This window comes from Hyla sarda, chromosome 3, assembly GCF_029499605.1.
Source record: "Hyla sarda isolate aHylSar1 chromosome 3, aHylSar1.hap1, whole genome shotgun sequence".
Classification (NCBI taxonomy): Eukaryota; Metazoa; Chordata; class Amphibia; order Anura; family Hylidae; genus Hyla; species Hyla sarda.
In genome coordinates this window covers 2,928,168-2,940,603 of record NC_079191.1, presented here as the reverse complement: position 1 = coordinate 2,940,603, position 12,436 = coordinate 2,928,168, and the positions used below count along the sequence as shown (strand labels likewise).

Sequence of the window (12,436 nt, the reverse complement as noted above, 5' to 3'; positions counted from 1 at the left end):
TGCCACCTCACTCCTATCTCTTCAAGGGGGATCGAGGGTGTCTTGGACACCCCCGATCCCCCTTATTTTATTGCGGCGCCGCCGTTGATGGGCAGAGGGAGGGCTCTCCCCCTGCAAACACCGTAGATGCCGTGATCAGAACTGATCACGGCATCTATGGGGTTAATGCTGCCGGAACCGGCGCAATCGCGGCCCCGGCAGCTGCGGTGGGACTCCGGCTGTGATTGACAGCTGAGTCCCACCCGCGATCTCCTGCGCTGCCCGCGGCAGAGCAGGAGTTTGCTTGGACGTATGCATACGTCCAATAGCGGGAAGGGGTTAACCTAGCCTACAATGAACACATTGGGGTTTATAGAGTGGAGTGCAGTTTTCTTTGTGAGTTTTGATTTCCGACAGGTAGTTTTCCCTACACTTTGCTTTTTTTTACAACTGCTCTGATCTGTCGGGTTTTCCTCGGCTCAAATCCAATACATTTTCTGTGGAAACGTTAGTAAATATGTTGGGATTTTTAAAAACTATCGGGACACGCCCCCTTTTGTTGGGCCCACGCCCACTTTCTCCAGTGACCACGCCCCTTTTCAGTTTTTTTCTTGTAAGATAAAGGGTTTTGTTTTTTTTGGACACAATTTTGGCGCAAAACCCGAGAAAAAAGAGTCGGGATCACGTTGGCAAATTAACCCCATTCTATACAATCTATCTATCTATGATCTATTCAAGAGGTTTCCGATGGCTTCTGTTTCTCCCATTATGACTATGACATTGTTCTTCAACTGTTTTCTTCGCAGATAACACACCATGAGCCAAGCTATATAGATTTTACCCATCATGGAAAGAGGAAATTACAGCCAAGTGACCGAATTTATTCTCTTAGGATTTTCCACAGACCCTATTGTACAGGTTCTGCTCTTTCATGTCTTCTTGATCCTGTATATGACCACAGTGGCAGGGAACCTTCTGCTCATGGTGGCCGTGAGATCCGATCATCGTCTACACAGTTCAATGTATATCTTTCTGGCCAGTCTGTCATTCCTGGACATCTGCTTCACTTCCATTACCATTCCCAATATGCTCAGCAATTTCCTGAGAGCAAAGAAAAGTATTTCCTACGCGGGTTGCTTGGTTCAGGTATATAGCTTCCTTCTCTTTGGTGAGACAGAGTGTGTTCTTCTGGCCTTCATGGCTTACGATCGATATGTTGCCATCAGCAATCCCTTGCGTTACAGTGTGGTTATGAGGACAACGGCTTGTGTTAGAATGATAGGCGTTTCATGGTTGACCGGAGCCGCCATATCATCGGTTGACATATACTTTCTTTGTACACTACGATTTTGCACATTCACCACAATTGACCACTTCTTCTGTGAAGCTCCGTCATTGATGAATCTCTCCTGCAGTGACCTCTACCTAATTAATGTGGTCAAGCTGGTTGGGAGTTCCATATTACTCCTGGTTCCTCTACCATTTATTCTCTATTCATACAGTCACATCATCCTGGTCGTCCTAAGGATCCGGTCCAGAAGATACAAGGCTTTCTCCACTTGCACCTCCCACCTTATCATAGTCATCCTCTTCTATGGCTCGGCCATTATCATGTATATGAAGCCTGAACACTCGGGGCACTTATCCGATAAACTCTTGTCTATGTTTTATACAACAGTCACCCCAATGTTAAACCCCCTCATTTATAGCTTGAGAAATAAAAATGTCCAAGTGGCCATTCGAAATTATGGGAGATCTGTGGTTGTATCCAATCCTCATATTTTGGGCTCGGTATAATGTCATCGCAGTAAGGGAACTATTAACTAAAGAGCAATTCTCAATTTTCCTTAAAGGGGTACTTCACCCCTAGACATCTTTTCCATTATCAAAAGGATAGGGGATAAGATGTCTGATCGCGGGGGTCCCACCGCTGGGGCCCCCCGTGATCTCACTGCTGCACCCGGTGTTCGTTTAGAGTGTCAGGTGCAGTGTCGGAGGCTCGTGAAGTCACAGTCATGCCCCCTTGTGACTTCACGGCCATGGCCCCTCAATGCACGGCCCCTCAATGCCATCATGCCCCCTCCCTTAGACTTGCATTGAGGGGGCATAGCTGTGATGTCATTAGCAGGGCATGACCGTGATGTCACAAGCCTCTGCCCTGCATCGCCAGTCATCCGGTATGGAGCAAAGATCATTTTGTGCGCCCGATGTCTGGGGTGCTGCAGCCAAGATCGCAGTGATCCCCACGGCAGGACCCCTGCGATAATACATCTTATCCCCTGTCCTTTGGATAGGGGATAAGATGTCTAGGGACGGAGTACCCTTTTAATCCAAGAATTTAGCTATATTTTAAATCCATATTTAAGCCAGGGGGAAGCTGCTAATAGACACAACTACCCCATGGACCATCTAGTATATTGGTCAATCCTTACTTAGGATATATATATATATATATATATATATATATATATATATATATATATCCTAAAGAAATAGATCTTGAAACGGGGTTGTCTGGTTTAGAAAGATCTCATTTTGTACCCTCATCAGCATCTCATCTTGTTCATACATCACATGGGCATTTCCTTGAATGTAATGTACACTGTGTAATGCTTCACTTCACCTGTGGTGGTGCTGTAGGGACTGAAAAATGAATGCCAGGTTCCTCCATATATTAAAGGGTTACTCTGCCCTTAGACATATTATCCCCTATCCAAAAGACCCCCGCAATCTCAACTGCGGCACACCAGATATCTGAACTTCGTTCCGTGCCGGATGACTGGCGAAATGAGGGGCGGAGGCTCGTGACATCGCAGCCACTCCCGCTCATGATGTCACGGCCACCCCCCCTCAATGTGAGTCTATGGGAGGGGGCATGATGGCTATCACACCCCCTCCCATACACTTGCATTGAGGGGGCGTGAACCTGACATCACGAGCAGGGCGTGGGTGTGACATCATGAGCCACCAGCGCTGCACCCGATGCTCTAAAGAATGCCGGGTGCAGAAGGGAGATCGTGGGGGTCCCCAGCAGTGGGACCCCCGCAATCAGGCATCTTATCCCCTTTTCTTTAGATATGGGATAAGTTGTCTGAGGTCAAGTACCCCTTTAAAGCTGATCACTTGGAGTCTCAGCAGTAGAAAAGGAAATGCCTAAAGTCAAAGTTACAATGTACTCCCTAAAATGATATATTGTGTAGTTTTTATACCATCCGCACAGTATGTTCAGACATTTTTCTTTGTGATCACATCCATATACCAACAGGTTTTACTGTTTGGTAGTATATGGTTCCTAGAAGGGTTGGATCCTCCAGTGGTCTCAGGATCTGACATTATTAGGGTCCCCATAGTCCTAGAGAACACAACCCCATTTGGATCCTTTGGTTTATTGACCGTTCCTTTGTGTCTATGGTAATTAACCTGATAATGGGAGATAGCATAATAGTTTTGGCTGTGCCACTCACCTGCACACATTCAAATATGTGGCACTGAAATGACTTTTCTTTGACTTGTAAATGTAATAAATGTAATTCAGTGATTTATGTAAAGCACCATTCACAGTAATTACCCCCCCCCCCCCCCACACACACTTCCCAGGCACCATCACTATGGTTAACAGGTCTATGGAGTTATGTCTATAATTCCCACAGCCCCTCATATATATTCTTCAAGACACATTCAACGGTTCTTATTACCTTATTGTCTGTATATTAAAGGGTTACTCCACTCCCCTGCGTCCGGGACATTGAGTTCCGAACGCTGTGTGTGGACTTCCGTGTTCACGCCCACCCCATCGTGACGTCACGGCCTGCCCCCTCAATGAAAGTCTATGGAAAGTCCCATAGACTTGCATTGAGGGGCGGGACTTGACGTTGCATGACGGGGTGTGACGTCACGAGGGGGGGGGCGTGATCATGGAAGCCCACACACAGCATGCGTAACTCAATGTTCCGGATACTGGGTAGCGGAGTAACCCTTTAACAAGCTGTTACAGCGCCCTCTGTTGATCATCAGTGTAAGTGTAATGCAGCGCCCTCTGGCAGCCACCTATGGAATTGCTCTGTGTTAAAGTAACTGCACCAGGAGTTATTCGTGCCCAAAAAGGTAAATACTAAGAGAAGGAGTTATATGGATAATCTGGGCTGTATTACTGTATACCCATTGTATTGTTCTACATGATGTATGTGTTGTTTGTTATTGAGTATAATTGTATTATTGAGTTGTTTTATTGTTTCTGTGTTGTATTAAACCACAATGATGTAGTGTCACACTTTGGGGATTGATGGCATGAATATAACCCGAAGTGTTTCCACGCACAGTAATCCTCTGGTTTACTGTTACATCATGCTACGGCCCAGCAAGGAAGGAGTTAATTAACTTAACAGTGCTATTTAACTCCTTTAGGGGAGGATACATTATACATCTTTATGATTGTATTATGTATACAGTGAAGAGAGTAATACTTACCATCTCGTCGCTGGTCCGAGCCTCCTCTTCTACCAGATGGTAAGTATCACTCTTCTCACTGTATATAATATACAGTTGTTTAGATTGCTGTATGTATACAGCAATGTGTACACCTCCCCCTCAAGGAGTTAACCAGTGCTAATTAACTCCTTCCCTGCTGGACTGAGCTGTACTCACAGCTGTCAGCGTTGGGCACAGCTCAGCCCCTACATTGCCAGGTTCGTGAGAGACAAATCTGGCAATGTTCGAAAGTTTGGCAAGCCGTGAATCCCCTGAAATTCGGTTTGAATCTGGTTTTGGGGAGGAGGAGCTCATCTTGCTTAACTCTAGCCCCTGCAGAGGTAGCATCAGAGGTCACCTAAATAGTTTCATGAAATTTCTGTGTTCTGAGGCCTCAAAGAATATAATAATACGAGTTGTGAGAGATGAGCAGGAGAGACTGTTAAAGGGGTACTCCGCTGCTTAGCGTTTGGAACAAACGAATGTTGGAGCCGATGCCGGGAGCTTGTGACGTTATAGTCTTGACCCCTCATGACATCACACCCCACCCCTTCAATGCAAGTCTATGGGAGGGGGTGTGGCAGCCATCACGCCCCCTCCCATAGACTTGCTTTGAGGGGTTGGGGCTAAGACGTCACAAGCACCCAGTGCTGGCTCCAGCGTTCGGAACAGTTTGTTCCAAACGCTGAGCAGCAGAGTACCCCTTTAAGGGGTGTCAGCTGTGGTCATAGAGACATATAAAAAGTTGAGACCCTGACCGATCATGAGAATGTGCCAAAAGAGGCATATGCTTAGCATGTTCTCTCCTGGCTCTGTGTCATATGACCTAGACAGATTAGCAATTCAAGTCTATGGGGCTGTCATGGTTTCATGGATGCATAGCAGAGAGAGACGCACACCTCTTTCCCGTCTCGTTCATCGGTCGGGGTCTAACCACTCAGAAAAGGCACACAGTGGCTCAATGACAATTATAGATGAGTCACAAGACCATGAAACTACAGGGTGGGCAATTTCTATGGATATATGGATTTATATGGATACACCTTAATAAAATGGGAATGGTTGGTGATATTAACTTCCTGTTTGTGGCACATTAGTATATGGGAAGGTGGAAACTTTTCAAGTTGGGTGGTGACCATGGCGTCCATTTTGAAGTCGGCCATTTTGAATCCAACTTTTGTTTTTTCAGTAGGAAGAGGGTCATGCATCAGACCTATTGGGAATTTCACAAGAAAAACAATGATGTTCTTGGTTTTAACGTACATTTATTCATTCATGAGCTATTTACAAGTTTCTGCCCACTTATAAAATGTGTTCAATATGCTGCCCATTGTGTTGGATTGTCAATGCAACCCTCTTCTCTATATACTACTATATACTATTATATACACCGCAGGAGAAATGCTAGCACAGGCTTCCAGTATCTGTATACACTGCTATATACTACTATATACACCGCAGGAGAAATGCTAGCACAGGCTTCCAGTATCAGTATACACTGCTACATACTACTATATACACCACAGAAGAAATGCTAGCACAGGCTTCCAGTATCCGTATACACTGCCATATACTACTATATACACCGCAGGAGAAATGCTAGCACAGGCTTCCAGTATCCGTATACACAGCTATATACTACTATATACACCACAGGAGAAATGCTAGCACAGGCTTCCAGTATCCATTTACACTTCTATATACTACTACATACACCGCAGGAGAAATGCTAGCACAGGCTTCCAGTATCTGTATACACTGCTATATACTACTATATACACCGCAGGAGAAATGCTAGCACAGGCTTCCAGTATCAGTATACACTGCTACATACTACTATATACACCACAGGAGAAATGCTAGCACAGGCTTCCAGTATCCGTATACACTGCCATATACTACTATATACACCGCAGGAGAAATGCTAGCACAGGCTTCCAGTATCCGTATACACTGCTATATACTACTATATACACCACAGGAGAAATGCTAGCACAGGCTTCCAGTATCTGTATACACTGCTATATACTACTATATACACCGCAGGAGAAATGCTAGCAGAGGCTTCCAGTATCCGTATACATGCTTAGATGTACATCACGGAAAGCCGTCAGCTGATCAGTCACAAGTCTGGCTCTGGGCAGGTATGGCGGACGCGGATAGGGACACCGGAGCCCTTGCAGGTGACATCACAGGTGGGTCTAATGCAGGATTGGCCAAAGAGCAGTGTATGGATGTAAATAATAGATAGGATTGGTGGATAATAGTGCATTATTATGATGTAGAACCGAGGGGAGTGAGCGCACAGGAAATGATGCACATAGGGGCTAATTAGCCAGTGTATAAGAGTACGTTAGATGCATGGTATGCCTGTCCTCATTTCTTTGAAAAAGCGACCCACTGGCGAAACGTCAGCAGGAGGGGCTATAATGTTTTTAAAAACGGCATCCAAGTGACATAATAGCAATATTTGCAAGTGTGTGGGGATTCTCTCTGGTCAGTGGTGGCAGCACTGTCTAAAGGAACTTCAGGTTCCCACAGTGACACTGTTCACAAAACACATTGGAAGGATCCTTCTAGTTGTAGTCACATAGTGGATGACCGGTCTTTTAACATTTATTCACTATGGTACCAATAAGCATGATTCATATTTATTTTTGAGAAATTGGAATAAAAGTTACGTTTTAATAATTTAGTTAAGTGGGCTCTAGTTTAGGGCAATCCTTGGGGACTTGTCCCTAAAATTTTAATTTTCATTCATTGGACCTGGCCAAAAAGGAATCTGGGTGGGCAATGAACTGCTGGTATGTAGTGTGTGGTGCTTGGTGTAAAAAGTGTAGAACAGTAATAGAAAATAAAAATAAAAAAGCTGTGGCCAAAAAAAAAAAAGGGGTGGCACACGCAGCTCCCTGAACCCCTAATAGGACCCGCGGTAAGGGATCAGACCCTAATAGGACCCTGGGGGACCTATTAGGGGGTCAGGGGGGGGATTTTTTTTAATAGGACCCGGGGTTACAGTTACACAGCTACAAGTTCAACCTAAAACCCAACTGGGTTGATCCAGAGGAAGGCACCCCCCCCCCCAATAAGGCTGATGCCAATTGCCCCATGACAGAGGAAAAATTCCTTCCCAACCCCAATATAGCATCAGAATAAATCTCTGGCTCAACGTTCTATCCCATAAATCTAGTATCCATAAACTGTAATGTTTTTATTCTCTAGAAAAACATCCAGGACCCCCTTGAACTTGTTGATTGAGTCAGACATCACAACATCCTGGGGCAGAGAGTGTGATAGTTCTCACTGCTCTTACAGTAAGGAATCTCTGTCTGTGATGATGGTGAAACCCTCTTTCCTCTGGATGTAGAGGATGCCCCCTTGTCATGGTTACCGTCCTAGATATAAAAAGATCCCTATAAAGATCTCTATACTGTCCATTCATATATTTGTAAATAGACGTCTTCAGACAGTAGAAATGAAAATCGGCAACTCACTGCGATCAGCTGTTAAAATTCTTCTTCATTGCATACTCACAAATGTGTTACATAGGAAGAGGGTAGTGGGGGGACACAGGGTGGCAACCAAGCTCCGTTTCGCACGATGATCGTGCTTCCTCCAGCCAAAGGAAGCACGATCATCAAGTATATATGTAAAAAAAAAAACATAAAATATTTTAATAAACAAATACATATTTGGCGTCACCTCATCTGTAATTACCTTTACTATATTGTTATTTATCTGGCAGGATGAATGTTACAAGAAAAAAAAGTTCTTTTTTTGTGACTTTCTCCATTTGTGGGAGGAGTCTGCAGAATATTCTACACTTTTTCTGTAGAAGCATTTTACAGTTTTATTTATACTTAAAAAAAATACAGCATCAATTCATAAAAAACATTCTATCCAAGAGTTCAGGGTACCCTCCTTTTTCCTTCATTACCCTCCGATAAGGTAGGCGTTGGCCATCTGACAGAGCCACTTTAATATACTAAACCCATAAATCTCAGTTCTCTTTGAATGTTCTTTATGTTTTCATATCTAGTCAGTTACTGTTGAGTATGAAAAAAAATAATTCAAAAAATAAAATATTTAATAGGCAAACCACCCTATGCCGTCTTGGAGAGTGTTACTGAATGTCTGGATACAATTTTCCAAAATCCTTCTTTCACTTCATTATTCCTCAGGCTGTAGATCATAGGATTTAATACAGGTGTAAAAACCATATAATTCAGGGAAATATATTTCAGATAAGCCGAAAAATGTGCCTGTCCCATGTACATGGTCAAACTTGTCCCGAAGAACATAAACACCACAAGGAGGTGGGAGCTACAGGTGGAGAAGGCTTTAGATCTACCATGCGCAGAATGGATTTTTAATATTGAATGAATAATGCAAATATAAGAAACCAGAATAAATATAGGTGGTGATAATAATGTGAATAAGCCTATAACAACGATAGCTATTTTATAAAACGAGATGTCACCGCAAGCTAACTCCAAAACTGCTAAAACTTCACAAAAAAAATGATTTAGTTGGTTTTCTTTGCAGAACACAAAAGGTTTTACCATGGTGGGGGCAACTGAGAGCACGAAAGAGGCTAACCAAATAATGACTGTGATGTATATACAGACCCTCCAGCTCATAATGGTGGTGTAATATAAGGGAGAGCATATAGCGATATACCGGTCATAGGCCATCACCGCCAGTAATAAACACTCAATCCCTCCTAGAACCAGAACTGTGTTCATCTGTGTCAAGCAGCCAATGACCAAAATCCTTCTTCTCTCCGATAATATATCAATCAGTAATTTTGGAACAGTGCTGGATGAGAAGCACAAATCCAGAAAAGACAGATTACAGAGGAAATAATACATAGGAGTGTGTAACTTGGCACTGACGATAACGGTGAAGATCAGAAAACCATTTTCAATAATGGTCAAAATATAAATGATAAAAAACATAGAAAAAAGTAAGATACAAATGATAAAATTATGAGAAAATCCAACCAGGATGAAATCTTTAATGTATGTTTGGTTTCCATGTTCCATGTTCTGATTTACAGTGACCAGACCTACAATAGGTTAGACAGGAGGGACTTTGTTATGATACATATGCTTTTATGTGTGAAGAAAAACAACAAAGACAATAACAGGCAGGTAAATCTCAGAAAATTTTATTTTTGGTGTTTTAACAATGGAAACATTTTCTATTATGGAGCTATATTTTCCCTATATTACATTGAGCATTGAGACACCTCAATGATTATTTTCAACCCTTTCTGTCACGATGCCGGCTGGCAGGAGGTGGATCCTCTGTGCCAGAGAGGGATTGGCGTGGACCGTGCTAGTGGACCGGTTCTAAGTTACTACTGGTATTCACCAGAGCCCGCCGCAAAGCGGGATGGTCTTGCAGCGGCGGTAGTAACCAGGTCGTATCCACTAGCAACGGCTCAACCTCTCTGACTGCTGAAGATAGGCGCGGTACAAGGGAGTAGACAAGAGCAAGGTCGGACGTAGCAGAAGGCCGGGGCAGGCAGCAAGGATCGTAGTCAGGGGCAACGGCAGGAGGTCTGGAACACAGGCTAGGAACACACAAGGAAACGCTTTCACTGGCACGATGGCAACAAGATCCGGCGAGGGAGTGCAGGGGAAGTGAGGTATACATAGGGAGTGCACAGGTGAACACACTAATTAGAACAACTGCGCCAATCAGTGGCGCAGTGGCCCTTTAAATCGCAGAGACCCGGCGCGGGCGCGCCCTAGGGAGCGGGGCCGCGCGCGCCGGGACAGGACCGACGGAGAGCGAGTCAGGTACGGGAGCCGGGGTGCGCATCGCGAGCGGGCGCCACCCGCATCGCGAATCGCATCCCGGCTGGAGGCGGTATCGCAGCGCACCCGGTCAGTGGATCTGACCGGGGCGCTGCAGTAGCGAGGATGTTGCGAGCGCTCCGGGGAGGAGCGGGGACCCGGAGCGCTCGGCGTAACAGTACCCCCCCCTTGGGTCTCCCCCTCTTCTTGGAGCCTGAGAACCTGAGGACCAGACTTTTGTCTAGGATATTGTCCTCAGGTTCCCAGGATCTCTCTTCAGGACCACAGCCCTCCCAATCAACCCAAAAAAATGTTTTCCCTCTGACCGTCTTGGAGGCCAGTATCTCCTTCACGGAGAAGATGTCAGAAGAACCGGAAACAGGAGTGGGAGAAACAAGTTTGGGAGAGAAACGGTTGATGATGAGTGGTTTAAGAAGAGAGACATGAAAGGCATTAGGAATACGAAGAGAAGGAGGAAGAAGAAGTTTGTAAGAGACAGGATTAATTTGGCACAAGATTTTGAAAGGACCAAGATAGCGTGGTCCCAGTTTGTAGCTGGGGACACGGAAGCGGACATATTTAGCGGAGAGCCATACCTTGTCTCCAGGAGAAAAAATGGGGGGAGCTCTTCTTTTCTTATCGGCAAACTTTTTCATGCGAGATGAAGCCTGTAAAAGAGAATTTTGGGTCTCTTTCCATATGGTGGAAAGATCATGAGTTACTTCATCCACAGCGGGCAAACCAGAGGGCAAGGGAGTAGGGAGGGGGGGAAGAGGGTGACGGCCGTACACCACGAAAAATGGGGATTTGGAGATTCTGAAGTTGTACGAGAATTCGGCCCATGGTAGAAGATCTGCCCAGTCATCCTGGCGGGAGGAAACAAAATGCCGTAAATAGTCACCCAGGACCTGGTTAATTCTTTCTACTTGCCCATTGGATTGAGGATGATAAGCAGAAGAGAAGTTTAATTTAATCTTGAGTTGTTTACAGAGAGCCCTCCAGAATTTTGACACGAATTGGACGCCTCTATCCGAGACGATCTGCGTGGGCAAACCGTGAAGACGAAAAATGTGTACAAAAAATTGTTTTGCCAACTGAGGCGCTGAAGGAAGACCAGGAAGAGGAATAAAATGTGCCATCTTGGAAAATCGATCAACGACCACCCAAACAACAGTGTTGCCACGGGATGGGGGTAAGTCTGTAATAAAGTCCATCCAATCAGAGACCAAGGCTGTTCGGGGACAGGCAGAGGATGAAGGAGACCAGCAGGCTTCTGGCGAGGAGTCTTATCCCGGGCACAGACAGTACAGGCCCGCACAAAATCAACAACATCCGTCTCCAGAGTCGGCCACCAATAGAAACGAGAGATGAGTTGCAAGGACTTTTTGATGCCCGCATGGCCAGCGAGGTGGGAGGAGTGACCCCATTTGAGAATCCCGAGGCGTTGGCGTGGAGAAACGAAGGTCTTCCCTGGAGGAGTTTGCCTGATGGAGGCTGGAGAAGTGGAGATCAGACAGTCAGGAGGAATGATGTGTTGCGGAGAGAGCTCTACTTCCGAGGCATCCGAGGAACGAGAGAGAGCATCGGCCCTAATGTTCTTGTCGGCAGGGCGAAAATGAATTTCAAAGTTAAAACGGGCAAAGAACAGAGACCACCTGGCCTGGCGAGGATTCAGCCGTTGGGCAGACTGGAGATAGGAGAGATTCTTGTGATCGGTGTAAATGATAACTGGAAATTTTGATCCCTCCAGCAGATGCCTCCATTCCTCAAGTGCCAATTTAATGGCCAGTAGTTCTCGATCCCCGATGGAGTAGTTCCTCTCCGCCGGAGAGAAGGTCCTAGAAAAAAACCCACAAGTAACAGCATGCCCGGAAGAATTTTTTTGTAGAAGGACCGCTCCAGCTCCCACTGAGGAGGCATCAACCTCCAATAGGAAGGGTTTAGATGGGTCAGGTCTGGAGAGCACGGGAGCAGAAGAAAAGGCAGACTTGAGCCGTTTAAATGCGTCTTCCGCTTGAGGAGACCAGGACTTGGGATTGGCATTCTTCTTGGTTAAAGCCACGATAGGAGCCACAATAGTGGAAAAATGTGGAATAAATTGTCTGTAATAATTGGCGAACCCCAAAAAACGTTGGATAGCACAGAGTCCGGAGGGGCGTGGCCAATCTAAGACGGCAGAGAGTTTA

At 45.3% G+C, this 12,436-nt stretch overlaps 2 protein-coding genes across 2 annotated transcripts; one reads left to right on the top strand and one right to left on the bottom strand.

Annotated features, from left to right (window-relative positions):
• The first annotated feature begins 825 nt into the window (after positions 1-825).
• On the top strand, positions 826-1,776 carry LOC130360464 (olfactory receptor 2D2-like). Its single transcript, XM_056562953.1, has one exon. The coding sequence runs from the start codon at positions 826-828 to the stop codon at positions 1,774-1,776; it is 951 nt and encodes a 316-aa protein (XP_056418928.1).
• A 6,773-nt stretch (positions 1,777-8,549) lies between these two features.
• On the bottom strand, positions 8,550-9,491 carry LOC130360463 (olfactory receptor 13C9-like). Its single transcript, XM_056562952.1, has one exon. The coding sequence runs from the start codon at positions 9,489-9,491 to the stop codon at positions 8,550-8,552; it is 942 nt and encodes a 313-aa protein (XP_056418927.1).
• Positions 9,492-12,436: the final 2,945 nt, after the last annotated feature.

Coding starts and splice junctions, on each gene's coding strand:
- LOC130360464 (XM_056562953.1), top strand. CDS start 826: ATGGAAAGAGGAAATTACAGCCAAGTGACCGAATTTATTCTCTTAGGA.
- LOC130360463 (XM_056562952.1), bottom strand. CDS start 9,491: ATGGAACATGGAAACCAAACATACATTAAAGATTTCATCCTGGTTGGA.